Source organism: Amia ocellicauda, chromosome 21, assembly GCF_036373705.1.
Source record: "Amia ocellicauda isolate fAmiCal2 chromosome 21, fAmiCal2.hap1, whole genome shotgun sequence".
In the NCBI taxonomy this organism is placed as follows: Eukaryota; Metazoa; Chordata; class Actinopteri; order Amiiformes; family Amiidae; genus Amia; species Amia ocellicauda.
In genome coordinates, this window is record NC_089870.1 from 884,703 (window position 1) to 902,404 (window position 17,702).

The 17,702-nt window shown below is 37.3% G+C and overlaps 1 protein-coding gene across 6 annotated transcripts in view; it reads right to left on the minus strand.

The window, feature by feature from the left end:
* Nucleotides 1-730: 730 nt before the first annotated feature.
* Nucleotides 731-17,702, minus strand: part of psen1 (presenilin 1) — a 28,872-nt gene continuing 11,900 nt past the window's right edge. For all 6 annotated transcript variants that reach the window (XM_066694583.1, XM_066694582.1, XM_066694581.1 and 3 more), the window contains exons 4-11: nt 15,607-15,748; nt 14,323-14,390; nt 12,877-13,097; nt 10,937-11,035; nt 9,635-9,724; nt 8,269-8,424; nt 3,898-4,016; nt 731-3,292 (exon numbers count right to left, since the gene is read on the minus strand). In XM_066694583.1, the coding sequence (XP_066550680.1) occupies nt 3,137-3,292; nt 3,898-4,016; nt 8,269-8,424; nt 9,635-9,724; nt 10,937-11,035; nt 12,877-13,097; nt 14,323-14,390; nt 15,607-15,748 (1,051 nt within the window). In that variant the 3' untranslated portion in view covers nt 731-3,136. The remainder of the gene's footprint in view (nt 3,293-3,897; nt 4,017-8,268; nt 8,425-9,634; nt 9,725-10,936; nt 11,036-12,876; nt 13,098-14,322; nt 14,391-15,606; nt 15,749-17,702) is intronic.

The window sequence follows — 17,702 nt, forward strand, 5'->3', positions numbered from 1 at the left end:
TTTCTCTTCCCATATTGTATCGCCATCCTGGATTGAAAACATCTTTGCTGTTAAAGAGAATCCACAGCCACATTCATTCAATACTATACAAACAAGGCTGTCAACAAGACACACAAGGCAGATCTCCCTTGCTCAGAGTTATCACCCCAGTTGTTAATCCCTGTAATCAATTACCTGATGACCCAGTCAAAGGCATATAGCCTCGCCAAGCTGTAGCTATGGAGACAGTAATGCTGCTAAGCTTGGTCTGAAACAGCAGCCAGCGTCTGCCAGTCAGAGCTAGCAGAGCAGAGCGGACAGCACTACACCAGAGGTCCAGTTCCTATCTTTTTCTATGGGTACCACCATTTTATTTCAAGAGTGAGTTGTTAATTTTTTTAAATGATGGTCTTTAGAATCCATACATGGACTACAAAGTGACAATTTACAATAAATTGACAGCAATAAGTGCCCATGCCTAACTCTGGTCTTCAATTGAAATGTTCTGAAGTATTTAAAGATGCTTAAGAAGCCTTAGCATTTTTTTCTATTTCTAGTTCAGTAAGTCACAGGTTATTTTTAGCTTGTTTTAAGCTACTTTAGTTTAGAATAAATATATTTCACATCTCTGCTTTATTCACCTCCTATATTTTGAATGTCAGAAATGCTAGTTTTGTAAGCAAGTATCTGCTGATCCAATGTAGTGGTGGATGGCACATCTGACGGAGGCACAAAATAAAACTTTCAAAGAAACTAGTCATGCATTTTATTTATTTGAGAACCTGTACTAACTGGAAAAAAAAAATCATTGAAAATGTATCAAAAATCGAAACATCCTGTAGTTATAAATTAATATATGAAGCAGCAGCCTGAATAGAATCAGAGCTGGGATTACAAATCAACAACTTTCTATTTACAGACCAGTAGTTCTTTACAGGAAAAATAAAATAAATCGTCCCTGTTCCCAGACTTTACATCATACAAGACACTATTCAGCCATAACTCAGTGTATGGCTTTCCTTTGCTCTGATAGAAGTAAATGTTTTCGTCACAGTCTGTAGATTCCTGAAATAGGATTCTGCAGTTTGAGAAAGTCTGCTTCCTCCAATTTATTTCCAAAGAACATTGTCCTACTAGAAAACCTGTACCAGCATAGCTTGAAGCAAGTTGAAGATATTAACAAACTGTGGTTAAAATTGAGAACATGCTTGGCATCAAAGCAAAGTAAAGCCTTACAATTAACAAAGGGTAAAGAAAAAACAATGTAATTTTATTTACAATGCAAATTATACAATTTGATTGTGTGCAACACAGCTCTGAAGCAGGCAGTTGTCCAGATAATCCTGGATTTTAAACCATTCATTAATTTGCACTGTGGTTTATGAATTTCAGACATTTTACAATTTAAGGACAAAAGAATTTTAAAGACAATCATTCAGTACTTGGAACCGGTCTGAAATGTGTAGGAGACTGATGATATTTTTTGTCTGATGTGCATTATGATGCAGTCAATAACTTTAAATGAATGACAAGATAAATCTTACCATTCTATCAGGAGACAATGTAAAAGGTGGGCAAATCCCTGATAAATAAAGATGAGTGTTCATATCTTAAGGACATAATTCTACTAACAGCACATCTTGAGAATGGATAAAGGGTGTGTTTTTCACAGAATAATAGATTCAGGAAAACCATTTTGTTTGTATGCCATGATGTCTTGAAATTGTTCAACTGTTTGTTAAAGCAGCAGGAAATTATGGATTGCTGAGTGAAGCCCTATGGAGAATTACCTACCATATAAGTGAGCTGTTGATGTCTGCAATCACTACACTGGAACTGTGGCTTAGCTGAATCCAAACATTTGCTGAACTAAACAAATTAAATACTGATGTTAGTTTTCTGGAAGGTGGTACAAAGAGGCCTAGAAAACCTACAGGACTGTCCACAAGGACCAGGGATTACAATTAATGTAAGGGTGACCCCAAGTTATCTGCCCAAACTGCCCATCTTCACAAATCCCTACCTCTATGTACTTCTCTGTTCATTCAATTTTTCTTCCCATGCAGTGTAGACTGGCATATATGGGGTTTGTAGAGGCAACAACAGTTGGTGTGCTAGCAAATCGAGACAACTCTGAGAATTACACCCCATTGGACACCCGTAAGCTTAATGAACAGCCCGCCACTATGATTTGTATACATTAAAACATTAACCATGAGATTATTAATTAAGGCTGATGCACAGTGGCAGTACATCTGTACTGATTTGTAGTAGGAAATGACCACACATGCAGATATAGCCTGAAAAGCCCATGCAGATCTTGTCCAGACCCTGTTCAATCACCAATCACCATCCAACTGGAATGAATGGGAATGAGACCAGAAACATGGAAATGTCTAAATGACTGTACTGAAATCCTGAAGAAAAAATAAATAGAAATACACACACACTTCTGTGATTCCAGTACAACCCAAAATTATCAGCAAATATCAAGACATCATAGCCTGAGCTTGCCTCACCAGAGAAGAATATACATACCTCAGACTTTGATTACCAATTATGTTCAACTCTCAAATATGTTTAATAAACTACAAACCTCATATGGAGGTGCTAATGCTATAAGTTCTTGTATTCAAGGACAGTTCATCAGGTGGTTCTTAAACTAACAAAAACAAACCTATAAATTATAGCTGAAGTTATCAGACAACAATTCAAACTCAAGATGGACCAAATCTCCAAAATAAGAAACAGTGTGATGGTCAATCTAGGTGAATATCGTTGGCTGTATGCTAAGTCTATAACATCACTTATTTACACTTGCCTCTTGCTGTTCAATTCAAAACACAGGATAAGACCAGTTATTGTCCAGTATTGATCAACACCCTAAATGTAGTATACCAAAGGCCCCTAATTTTACAAACCTCTAAGAGGGGAAAAAAAAAAAAAAAAGTATGTTAGAACAAAGTTGAAAGGAGGATGATGGGTTTGAGATGAGGAGGTGGTAATCCTTCTAATTCACAAACAAATCTTTCCAGTCAAGTCCAGTCCAGAAACAGAGAGGGTGAGATTAGAGGACACTTGTCCCACACAAGTGTTGCGGTGGTTCATGTTAAAGGCTGGGGGAGAGGTGAAAGAGAGAGGAGGCATCGCATCTCCACTATATGTAGAACTGGTGTAGTGCTAGCTGGTCCATGAAGGGGCGCACCAGGTTGTCTGTGGCAAAGTAGAAGACCAGGCCAAAAGTGATGGAGATGGGCAGGGCCGGCAGTGCCTTCTTGAAGATGGCGAGGAGCAGCAGCGTCAGACACAGGCCCTGGGTAGGTAGGCAGGCAGCAAAGTACAATCTCTCATTAATTTCTGTCATATCACAGACATGTTAAAATGAACAGCTCACTGCCAAGACATGCCCCCCCCCCCCCCACCCAATAAAAGTTCAGAGGTACAATCAGCAGCTTCCACTTCAAGTCCTGCATGATGCACAGATGTAAGCTATTAAATACTGTGGAGTGCATCTGCTCCAATTACACCTATGTCGTGGCTGCTCGTTTTAATATGGACGGCCACTGTAGTACATTGTGATGATGGCTACAGTGGGACTATATTTAAAAACAGAACTTGCATGAGCTCTAATTTTTAATTTAGAACATTCATGGAAACTGAGTGTTAGATAAAGAGTTCTTCCACATAATCTCACTATTTAGAAGGTGATTTCAAATAATAGATTAAGCATTAATACAGTATTATTCAAAATACATATCTAAATCAAATCAAGTAAAATAAAGGTCGTCAGTGGATACTAGGTTCTCAAGCTGCATTTGCTTGGATTAAAAGCAGGGGGCTTTTGTTGCAGTTCTGTGTGTCTAATGCTGTGTTTGTGTGCATGGAGCCCAGTAGCCGGTGTAAGAGACTGGTACTTACGATGAGTATGGCCACAAAGCAGGCAAGTGTTGTGTTCCAGTCTCCACTTGCAGTGGCTGAGGCCTTCCCCACCAGCACACTATAGAAAATGAAGTCTCCTAGGCCCAGCTTCACTCCCCCTGGAAACAAAACCAATCAATTCAGCCTTGTAATAACATTCCCTTTCTTGGAGGACCTGATGGCTTTTCCTGCACATTTAATATGGCCCTGTGGCATAATCAAACATCAAAGGATTGCTAAGCTTTGCAGTACAAGAAATACCAACCAATCCCCTTCTTCTGGAGGGGAATTAACCTTGCTAGAAAACAACAGGTTTTACTCCCTCACTTCGTTGAGGAGTAAATATAAATGGAGGAGTTTGCTTCCGAATTAAATCTGTCAGTAAATCCTTAATTATAAGCCAGACAATACATTTCAGCTTTTAGCATTATATTCAATAAAACAAAACACTTTCAAAATACATGTATGCAAAACAAATAAAATTGGTGTCTTCAATCAAAACACCTTAATGATGTTTATTCTAAGAGTTAATTATAGTTGCAGCTATAGACTGGAAACTTGCATTCCAGAATTATGGGATCTACTCCTAGATTTCTCAAACTGTGTCTTGATGATAATCTCTCTTCTGGTCTTAATGTAGTTAAACTTTCATTTTAAATCAAATTATTTAGAGAATTACACTTTTTAGCTCTTAAGCAATTTGAGTTTTGAAGTTAGCTATATCATTTAACATTTGCCTTTTTGAAAAGTTGAAACCAGTTCAAGAGGATTAATTAAACAGTTTCAAATTCAGTTCTAGGTTTAAAAATTTCTAAAGAAAGCACTGTCAAATGGTGAAATTAGCACGTGTGCAAAGTGAACTATCCAGGCACAGTAGAGGATGATTTTTAAACCAGGTAATAATCCGAGTAAGACTTCAGGGACCTGGGAACAAATTGCTTTGTCAGGAACCTCTCGGGAGCAGAAAGGTTTATTAAAACGGGGACCCAAAACAAACATTACAGCTCCACAGCTTATTAACAGCACCACAGCATTTCCACAAATGATGACTGTCATATTTGAATTATTATTTTTTCTGTGCAAGTGCCCTACCCCTCCTCATAGCCCTTCCATTCCAGAAAGAGTGTTTCTGCAAGCAAGCACATGCCCCCTGACTTGTGCAAAAGCAGCTCTTTTAAATGTAGGAGATCATTATTATGTGCATGTCAGCGCACTGCTCTGGATTCTGCAGTTTAAGGGTTCCAAGACTGATCATGACAATTGGTTTGGCTTTATGTTTTACGTATATTGTAAGGAAACCCAAGTGCTGGACTGAACTGTACCAGTCATAGTGATAACAGATTTTCTAGTTTTACTTATGATACCTATTTAATCAATGTTGCATTACTCTGCCTTCGCTAAAGTTAAAACACTTGAATATACAGGATATACATAATTAAACAGGATACATTTACACTGATGCACAGAACTGTGTTTGTCAAGATTCATAGCAAAGGTTTATTTTCATTGCCCCATGCTACAATAAGTGGCAACATGTCTTTCTGAGAAAATTAATTGTCCTTGCTCACTGCCTGAGAAGCACATAAACTATAAAACACACAATTAAACTTCAATAGCATAAAGCACGTGTTTACAGCAACACAAGAGCTCCACAAAATTAACACACTCTTGGAAGCATTTCCAGCACAGGCAAGGAGAATCCCTGCACAGATTCTTCCTTTGAGGAAGGAACAAAGTGTTCCAAATGCTTCCGAGTGCTGGCACACATGGTTTGGCAGTTTATTTTAATCCCATTGTGTATCACTCCAGCCAAATTGGTTATTCAGCAGTCAATCATCCTTTAAAATCTATTTGCAGCCACATTTTAAACTTTGAGTAAGAGAAATGCAGAATAGAGAAAAAAGAACACTGCAGACATCACTTCATATTTTAATGGGTCTGGGCACACAAGTTGTGCCAGATCTTTAAATACTGAAAGCTAATATTTGATAAAAAGTTTTTGAATATGGATTGTTGTCATTTACACTGATAGAAGAACTAGGGTTTATTAATGGTAGCAGAAATAGAGCTCCCTTTAAGAGAGTGCTCCTAATCTCAGCTCGTTACCTGTATAAAAAACACCTGGGAGCCAGAAATCTTGCTGATTGATAGGGGATCAAATTCTTATTTCCCTCATTAACATGAAAATCAATTTATAACTTTTTTGAAATGCGTTTTTCTGGATTTTTTTGTTGTTATTCTGTCTCTCACTGTTAAAATACACCTACCATTAAAATTATAGACTGATCATTTCTTTGTCAGTGGGCAAACATACAAAATCAGCAGGGGATCAAATACTTTTTTCCCTCACTGTATTAGCTTCTCTTCACTGGTCCCAGTGAGCTACAGGATAGATATAAAAACTAAATTAACCAATTTAACTAGTTTAACTAATTAGAAGATTATCTTATCAAATACACTCCAAGTTGGCTATTGAGATCCCAGGAAGCCGCTAATTTATTGGTCACTAAAATTGACAAGAAAACTTTGGTGGTAGAGAATTTAGTTATAGGGCCCCGAAACTCGATGGAAGAGATGCCATCTCTGTCTTAGCCTTTAAATCGGGGCTGAAGCCTCTTTTTAGTCTAGTTTTCTAGTTAGTAAAAGTTATTGTAGGGCTGGGCGATAGGACCTAAAAATAAGATCTCTATATTTTTAGAAGTTTGGGCGATACACGATATATCGATATTTCTAGTATTTCTCCAAACAAGCTACAAAATAAGAACAAAGACATTATAATTCAAACAACAAGTCTTTCTTTAATCATAACATTTTCAAAACTAACAAATACCACTCGCCAGGCTGTCATGGTAATTATGATTTTGGTTTTATCTGACTTTAAATTAGTACATTAAATACATAAAAAATGCCTCTATTACTCCTGTAAAAACAATGCGCAAAATAACAAATACTTGCTGTCAAACTATATTTTGATGAAAAAGCATGGAATACACACTCATGCCTGCGGAATAGACTATATGAATCCTGCAGAAAATTCGATCGACTATATAATGTGATCGTTGTCATTATTATAATAAAAAACTGGGTTCCACCACTTCTTAATAAAAAGAAAATAAAAACATTCTACATTTGTTTACATTGCTTTACAATTTATGAAAATGCAAACAAACTTTATTATTCTTTACATTTTATACAAATATAAAGGGGGGTGCGCTTGCGTATTGTTGGCGTGCTTGCAGATCGTATTTAGCAGTGACAAACGTGAGCGGGGGGCGGAGCATGTGCACCTGTGCTTTGAAGTTTCTTTTTATTGTTAATAATTTTATTAAATGTTTTTCGCTCATGCACGTTTGGCCGGGGGGGCGCTTGGCCTGAATAGTGTTGTGGGAAACCCTCTATATATCTATATATAAAACCATAATCATTTCTGCTTTTAGTGTGCAATTCAAATATTTCATTAAAACTAGGTAACTTTAAAATAATAAAAATTAATATATCGAGTGTAATATTCAAGATCTTCATTCCTTCTCCTGCCTTACTTTTACAAATGAAGAAGGCGATTGGCTGCATAAAAAAATACTGAAAAAGTGTTTTCTGCAAGTGATTGACCAAATAAAAAGAGATTGACAAGCATCCTGCAAAGTGACTGGCTGCATAAAACTGACAGTTACTCCTCCCACATTCCATGGTCAAAGTGTCTGTAGCTATACATACTTGCATAAAAATCACAAAAACTTGATACTCGCGATACAAGCATTTTACATTTCGCCCAAAATAATATATTGACTATATCGCAAAAACTCGGTATACCAATAACTAACCCATAGTACCGCTGGTGTAACATTGACATAATATGCACAATGTATGCGGTCATCTCCTGCATTTTATGATCAGCAGCTGAGCACAATTTCCAACTGAACCAGTGAGGGGCCCCCACCACAGTGAAGACCACAGCAGCACTGTTTAAGAGTTTTTGATTTTCATTCTGCTGTAAGAGGGGATGCAACCAATAAGGCCTAGGCCTTAAGCCCCAGATTTATTTTCTCCTGTATCAATCTGCCATCCATTGGGGTTTTTGTTTTCTCTCCTCTGTGCTTATTCAATATTTTTGAGTGTGTAAATTACAAGTGTTTAAAAACTTCAGGTAGGACCACAGGCTTGCCCAGAATTGAGAGAAAGCCAATCTTGTCACCAGGTGATGGGGCCTGCTATGAAAGGATGTGGTTTCTAAGTTGAGAAAATGAGCTTCCACGATATTAACAGTTTAGTATAAGGCAGTGTATGTTTTAGCAAGATTATTCGAATACCACTGGCTGCATTATACCACTGGTCTGGGCCTTCAAAGCCCAGACTTTCCTGGGTGATACTCACGCTCCTCTGCGTCATCACTCTGGATGGCAGAAGGTCTGGGGGGCATCTGCTGGATCTCCCGCCGCAACTGTTCATCTGGCTCCATCGTCCCCAGCGTGGCCTCCTGATTCCCCATCCATTCCGGAGAGAAGCCACCATCATCTTCAGGGGGGGCGGCTGGAAGGACATGGGAACCAACTGTTATGCTGAGAAACCATCTGGAGAACTTAAATCTGCATAATTGCTGTATGTGGTAAGGGAATATTAGGATGCATAACCCAACTGATTCCACCAACCCGTACAGAACACCTATAATGTGGAATGACTTAAGTGTATCATGGACTATGGTAAGTAATGAAGTGAATGAGAGCTTCCCTCTAGTGTTTAAACAGGGAAAAACAAACCACAGCAAAACTGCACAATACAACATGTATACCAGCACAGCAGGGCAGAAATAAAGCTGGGGTCATGAAAGGAGGTTATGGCATTACGTGCCTGTTTAGGATAAGCACAAAATTACTTGCAGATCCTTTTAGAGTGTGAGTGCTGAATGTTGTGCTTGAAAGGTGAAACTGAGATGCACTTAAATGTGTGATGGGGAATAAATAAGTGGGTGTTAATACTTTACCAATATCATACATAAATACATTTCATGAAAAATATTTTTAAATAAACCATTGCGAAGATGCAATGGTGCATTAAAATGTAATGTAATGTAAATGTAATGTAACTCAATGTGATAAAGAAACACAAATTTAAATTCAACTTGAGAAAATGGAAGAGAAAATTTAGATATGAAAGTGTATTTCATATACATACATATTGGAATGGAAAATGAGTGGTCAGTGCTGGTTCAACAAGTTATCAAGTCTCAGTCAAACTAATTTTAGTTTTTTATTATTATATTTTTTTTTAAAGCTTGCTGATGAAGTAAAGTAACTTTTATGTTCCATTCCCTGAGCATGGTCAGTACCATCCTATCAGACACTTAAAGAGACCAACCACTACAGCTCTGAAAAATCTTTTACAGATTTTCAGAAACTACTGAGTTCAATAACAAACTGAGAGGCAGTCAACTCTGGAGGTGCGTTTCAGAGATGTGCAGTGGCATGATGGCTGGAGCTCACTGAAGAAAAGCACTGATGATAGCTATTCTCATGGTTGGACTGCCTATGAGTAGGGGACCGGACACATAGTATGCTCTCTAATTCTGGAACAATTTAATTTGTAAGGCATGAGCTATATAACAAAAAATGATACATTTGTTTTTCTAAAAACACTGAACATATAAGCATTTACCTGTGCTTTCCAAAGTCAATAAATGCCACTCCTTCCTCACCCACACCCATCAGCCCCTAGGGATACATTCTTTTGAGAAGTGACTCACTTTGGTTCTCTGGCTGAGCAGAGTTGGAAGTTTCTTTTTTCCTGGACCCTGATTCAGTGTCCGCCATTCCTACCAGCCACACCATTGTAGCTAATAGAGGAAGGACAAGATGGTCAGTATAGTGGGCATAATGTAACCTCAACAAAATACTTTCTGTGCTCAAACAATAATTCATTTCATTAAAAAGAAGTGACCATGTTTGGTTTATTTACTAACCTGATTTTAAGAATTCTGATGCTGTGTAAAAAATATAAAAGTAATGTACCGATTACTATTCTGTCACTTTGCTAAATTGCATCAACAGTCCCAGCTTAACTGAATTGGTAATGTAAATACTAAAATATACTACATTTAATTTCAGTGGACATGATTATTACTGTTTCTTCAGTCTCATAAATGTGTAGCATGTGTCATCGTTTACCAAGTCAGGTTTTGTATAGAACAGCCACAATTAACCTTATTAAATATAGGTTTTATGTTAAATAGTTGGCTATCTGCCCCTAAATGTTTAAACTTGGGTTTGTGTGTGTGCCAGAAAATGGAAGACAGCATATACTTCAACCATATGGAGAAGTCAATGAAGCTTAAAATTGTCAAACAATTTTGAGTGACACTATCACTGCATAAGTCTGATTTACTTACTGGATGTCTAGACTCAGGCACAGGCGGTTTATGTTTAAACACCCCATTGTGCAGGATTAATTATGTCTACCTTTCCTGGAATCCTCTGGAGCTATGGGTCACTTTTCAAAAAAGGATTTAACAACTAATTATCTTGCCCTGCTCCTTGTAAACACTTAGCCAATTAAGTAGCAGTTGCATCATTGTCAGAAAATAGCTTTTAATCTTGTGAGAATTCTCTGAGGTGTGCTGAACCCGGCTCCAGCCTGGAACAGACCTGTTATCACAAGTCAGTACTAGATCAGTAACAGATGGGTAATAATAAAAGACATTAGACATGAGATGAGACATTAATTTCTTCAAGATAAATGTAAACCAAAAAACACCTAACAATTAAAATAAAATGTATTTTTTGATGAAAAAACAGTCACATGACCTACAATCTTGTGAGAAAGTAATGTCTAGAATTAAAGGCAAAGAAGAAATCACTTGTTTGTATTAAGGGGGCACTATTTCATTGCAATGGATAGCAATAATAATCCTTTTAGAGAAATAAACTAGTTGTTGGTAGTCAATACATGGGGACAAGATAGATTAAGCTGTATTTCTGTACCAGGGGCCAATGTCTCAGGGGCTCTTTGAGGGCCAGTGTGTATAACTCAATGTGAAACTAGGACTCACAGGAGTAGATGAGCGCTGGGAATATGGGTTCATTCCTCTCCTGGGCTGTTTCCACCAGAATTCGCAGGGGACCCTTTGGACACAGCACCGCAATGAGGTCTGGGCATGGGGTAGAAGAGCAAGGTTAGTATAAACTAAAAGAGTATCCTCCCCAAACTTTTCTGCTCACTGAGAAATGGGAGGCAATACAAACTTGATCTAAATACAATCTTGTCCCATCTTTAGTAGTTTTATTTAACGTGGTAATAAATGTGGTACTCTATGGCATATTTCCTAAATGCACCTCATCTTTCTGTGGGAAGGATTAGACCTAACTTAATAGCTGAAGTTGTTAGTATTCAGTTCTGAAATATCAGCATTTAATTCCATTCAGAGAAAAGAGCCACGTAAATTTGGCACCTAGTGCAAACTTAATTTAATGTGTTCCATTTTGTACTTCACTTAATTGCAAAAATAATAATAAAATGTTCAAATGTTTGTATTCACCACAGAATGTCTGACCTCTACATTTTGGCTTACAGGAAGCATTTGTACAGAACCTTGAGTATTTATAATCTTTTCAGCTCACAGGACTCATTTGAGAGTTACTTCCTGTTTACTGGATGTCTCTTCGATATAATTCCATATTTTGTGCATCCCTCAAAATCATATATTTTGCAAAACATATTTTATGGTAAGGTTTTAAAGAACCCTATTCCTTTCATAGACTAGCTAGCTATGTTGACTGACTGTTGAAATGTTTATCCTGTGGGCCGTGAAAACAAGGGGTGCCCAACATACCTTTCATTGTTATTGCACATGATCTATTACATAATTAACCTAGTTATTAGCTGAAATGGACTAACCTAAACCTTAGCCTTAAGATGTTGATAATGTATTATAATTTACTGTAAACAAATTACTATAAACCAAGAGGAATAAGTTAAAATACTGTCAGTTGACCGTCCAACACCAAAGTGCAGAGAAATGGTACTGCAGACTCTTCAGGAAATATTTCCTATCACGCTCTTTTTACACAGTGTCACACATGTCTTTTAGGAGGTACATTTAAGAATAATATTGGCCTACTTCAATGCAGTGTTGCAATTCTGTATCATGGGAATAAAATTAATCAGTATATTCTGCAGTTTCACGATCACTTCAATCAGTTACTCCCCGTCTAATTTTAATATGGTAAATTGCAACCGCACTTTCTTACTGGGTGTTTTTCCTCAGAGGTTCGTCAATACCTGGATTACTGTTAACAACAGAGATAATTTGTTCAACTGCAGTTCTAAATAAGGAGGCTACTTTTTAACATGAATATTAGATTAAATGAGGGTACACAGCTTTTGACTGAAGACCCTAGACTGCTCATTGTCAAAGTACTGGAGTCTCCAGTGCTTTCCAGAGGCAGTTCGAGCAAGGCTGCAATTCCTCAACCTACACAAATAAGGCCAATCCATGCTATGACCAAAAAAAATAAAAAATAAATGGGATTTGATCTATTTAATTTATCAGCAAGGAGTATCAGTTATGAATGTTGGAAGGCATTTTACTACAGTGCACAGAGGTTACCCATAATATTTTTCTGATAGGATCTATATTATAAGTAAAGTAAAGAAACTGAACATTTCCCTTAATTGTCAGGAGCAGGAATCTGTCATTAATAAATAAATACATTTTTAATTTAGTATAGTGACCTTCAAAGGGTAGACACAGAGCACTTTGCAGATTGAAAATAAATAGACAAACATAATACTAGATCACTGAATGTTTTAGTGGGGACCTAACAACTCATAATTGCCTTATACAGTGCTAATTTAACAACACTTCCCACTTCACCTGCTCTGGATGCACTAATGATATAAAGAGAGATGCTGGATGCTCCCCCACCACTGCTCACAGTGTAAGATCAGATTGACCTCCATAGAGATGACAAGCGCACATGCAGAGCTCACCATAGACGGAGATGACGGCTAGGATGAGCCAGGCAGTCCACTCTGGGAGGTATTTAATGAAGACCAGGGCCATGAGGGCGCTGATCATGATGAGGTAGGCCTGCTGGAGCCTCAGGGGGCCTTTCCAGTGGATACAGATCATCCCGACCACCCCGAAATTCCAGATAATCACAGCCAGCGTGATGTAATCCATGCCCACATTGTAGGTCTTAAATACTTCTCTGTCAAAGGCATGCACACAGAGCAAAGGGTTAAAAACATATTACTCAGTGCAAACCTAGTCTTAAACCTAATCAACAATACATATAATCCTGAATTAATCCATTCATTCATTCTTCGAAATCGCTTATCCTGGTGAGGGTCATGGGCCTGAATTAATTAATTTATAATATATTAATTTATTATATATACACACAAATACATACATACATGCATACACCCACCCACCCACATCCAGTCTTCCACATGTATTCATACACTTGAATAAATAGGAACAGAAAAGCATACACAATTATCAAATCTGTAAATCTTGAATGTGTCCTGTGGAACAAAATGAATGGAGCAAAGTATAGAAAAGTCCTTGAGGAAATCCTGCTGCTCTCTGCAAGAAAGCTCGAATGGACATTTAATTTTTAGCTTGACAACTAACCGAAGCACACAGCCAAAACTACACACTGGAGTGGCTAAGCAACAAAACTGTAAATATCCTCGAGTGGCCCAATCAGAGCCCCAACCAAAATCCAATTGGAAATTTGATCCATGACTTGGAAGATTGCTGTACATCAACATGCTTCGACCAAGTATTAATTCAGTGGGGTGCAGACTTAAACTCACTTTAAAGGTACCAAAAATACACATGGGATTCTGCACTAAAAAAAAGATTTTATTTCCACAGTATTGTGTAGAAATCTACAGCAGGCATCATCAGCCCTGGTACTGAAGAACTCTGTATTTTGCTTTTAATTTCTAAGCTTTAAATTAGACCACTGAAACAATTATTGGACTTAATAAGTCAAGGTTAGTCATGATCTTTAGCCATTTATTCTTTAGGACCAGGGTTTTTGGCAATGACACTCTCTCTTAAGAAACAAGAGCTGCTTGTTTTTGTTTTTTTCCTGAACATCATGGACACCGTGTCATAATCAGCACTCTGCCCCCGCTGAACTGCAGAGAGTGCAGAAGGCTGTTGCCTAGGAAAGGCTAGAGATTTGAAAGGGCTATAATGTTTTCTGTATGATTTTCTGTCACTCTAGATTACACACTCAAGTGAAAGCTGTTGTTTGCAGTTACCTGGCGAGTTGCACATAGTGCAGATGAGGGAGTGAATCTCCAGTTTAGAGTTACTTGAAACTTTTAATTTGTTGCCTGAATATTTGAGATGCTGAATAGTGCTGTAGTAACACATACAGGCAGCAGAGTCACTATCATCATTTGAAATGGACTCACCCCAGATAAATGAAAGAGAAGAAGAAAAGCAGCAGCAGGGAGGAGACGATGAGCCAACCATGGATTACCTGCACAGAAGAAATCACCAAGACCGCGAGGATAGGGTTTAGAGAGAAGACCACACTACACATCTTCGGGCAACAGGAGTGACGAGAGAAATTGCTGTACTTTTACTCATCCAAATGTAACATTTTACACAAAGGATTGTTTTTATATTTCCGTATGCAGTATGTGAGTGTACAAAACTATTCAAGTCACTCAAATTGCCGTATTAATGAAAATAACCTGGAATTGTAAGATTGATTAATATCATGAATTCAAGGACAAAGTAAAAAATTATCATTTTGAATTGATCAAAAGATAACTATACCTTGTAACATCTTATAATAGGTACCACTGGTGTTCTATCAGAGCTGCTGAAAATGTGTCAAAGTCTAAAGGCTTTATGCATTAAGACTCAACAACCTACAACAGGAAAACTTATCTATGTCAGTAAGTGTATGACAATATATAATGTCTGGTTCTCTGGCTTATCTTAAAATGCTACATTTTTTAAGATAAGTCTCATTTTCCACAGTTTTGCAAAACAGCATTCCTTTCCCAAAAATATGGGCTACGTTGAACATTTTTTTAAATTGATACTAAAAAGCATGAAAAGACATGTTTATGCTCCCACTGCTGAGTCTTATCTCAATTTATACTGCCGAGACACAATCAGAATTTTTCCATAATGGCAAATGTTATTACAACTAGCATTACAAAGACATGTTATATGTTTTTCAAGTGAATATATTTCAGTTTTGGCACTGTGTGTGATCTGTGAACTTTACTAGACTCTGCCTTAACTGTTATTCTCAAAGTTTAAACTGTAATGCAGGGATCCTTTGCTTATAGGCACAGGCCTGAAACTAAAAGTCATGGGATTTGTAATTGACCATGAATATTTAGAATCCAAGCTGAAGACACTATGGGGAAATATTCATGAAAATTTTACTGTCTGATGAGGGAAAGAGTACAAAGTAGTGGTAAACTACTTTTTAAGTTGTTAGGTTAACAAAAGTAAATTAATTGTTCAACGTCTTCTATTTTTGGTAGTGATACTGTAACCCTTGTAATTTTGTGGACACATAGAGCAATGTATAAAACCATGTCAGTCAATTTAGAAGGGGAAGATTTATAGTGGTTCATGCTTTTACACCAGAAAAATGTATCTATACATTTAATGAATGCAATAACAGGTGTTCACTGCTCAGTGCTGCTCAGCTCCAGATGCATCTCCCTCACCTTGTAACAGCGGTACTTGTAGAGTACCACAAGCAGCAGCGTCATGACAACAATGACGCTGATCATGATGGCCGCATTAAGGATGGAATTGAGAGCCCGCTGCCCCACTGTCTCAGTGTCCTCTGGGAAAGGCGTATAGATCCTGCAGGCAGACAGAACATGAAATAAGGTTAATGAAGCTCCATGACTAGAAAAAAAGACCAGTACCTCTCCTACTGACTGATCAGTCATATATATATAGTCCATTTGACTGACTTTGTATTGCAAATCATGATTGCCATCTTAAGGAGATCAAGTGAACTGCAGGACTGCTTACATATACCTATAAGTGTGAAAGTGAGTGTCACCCCCACCCCCACAGCAGTAGTTTTGGGGCCATTACTGATAAAAAGTAATATATTAATATGTATTACATATTAGTTAATTTAAAATTTAGCATGTTATATTACAACTACATTCCTTCCTTTTGCCCCATGAAACAATATCATTAATCTCCATAGTATGGTAATGCATTTATTTATTTTGTTTATTGGCTACTTCTTTTCAAAGGCTCAGCAATAATAGAAAACAAAATAATCTGCCGGTAGTCTGCTCTAAAGTGTGTTACATTTAAAAAATGTAAAACAAATCAGTGGAAGCACTGTAGGGATCACTGCGCACTCGACAACATCTCCTGCATGGAATTCAAAATACAAAATAAATCACTGTAAAATCAAACAAAATATTGCAGTTTGCTAGCTTCACTATAACATTATAAACTCTCAATTAAAGAAAATTAATTGCGGTTAATCTTTAAATTCAAAAACAGAAATCAATTTGTGCATCTGACAATTTAGATTAACATGTTGATAATGTAGAGTGAAAACACTTATATTGGGGACATTTATTAAATCCTTGCAGACTGACACTGCCTGGCATGGTACTCAGTGAGAAACAACAACAACACAAAATCTTCAATGTATGTCTCACAAAGTCCAGATGCAAAAATATGCCGGAGTGCAGATATTTTAATTGATGAGTGTACTGATAGTACTATTAACGTTTACATTTGGCGTGTGTGGTCAGACCCTGCTCAGAAACATACTGCCGTCTTTGGCCACAGTCCCACACAAGCAAAAAAACTGCAACACCAAAAGACTGGTCACCTGATATTGAGGGTTTTAAGCACTACCAGGTCTAGGGGAACTGATGTCATCATAACAGGCTCACATAAGCAAGAAACTATGCATATTTCACCAGGTGAAGTCCTTATATAGAGACACTACCTTGGTTAGTTCTGAGGACTTCAAGGCAAATTTTTGAGAGCTACTGCATCTGTTGGTCATTCATTCACCATTCTATAATGGCAAATAGCTAAATTTAACTAACACTTAACAGATTTTCAAGGTCATAACATAGCAGTGTGGAATCTGGAGCAATATGGAATCTCCAACCATTATTTTTAGTTTTTTTTTTATGTTACCAAGAACACCACTGGAACTAGAGGAGACTGAGGATCAGTTACGGCCGGTGACCTCAGAGACACGTGGGGCGGGAGAAGCTTCATGTAAATATTACCAGAACTGTGTATAAATATTAGCAGTGCCATACCTTCTTAATAAAATATTTGTTTAAATTTTGTTTACAACAGTGCAACAAATAACTCATAATTGACAAAAATGTTTATTTGTTGTTGTTGAAAATCGACTGTTAACAATAAATAAATAGGAGGATTGTAAATTATATAGATTACTAAAATACAATCAATTTCACAGACAAAACAGTTTAAAAAAGAAAATGCATTAATGTTCAACTGCATCAACTGTTGCAAGTTTGTTAAAATGTGTTACATTAATACTTTGTGAACATCTCCACCTAAACTACAGCGTATATAATATTACACTCACCTAAAGGATTATTAGGAACACCTGTTCAATTTCTCATTAATGCAATTATCTAACCAACCAATCACATGGCAGTTGCTTCAATGCATTTAGGGGTGTGGTCCTGGTCAAGACAATCTCCTGAACTCCACACTGAATGTCTGAATGGGAAGGAAAGGTGATTTAAGCCATTTTGAGCGTGGCATGGTTGTTGGTGCCAGACGGGCCGGTCTG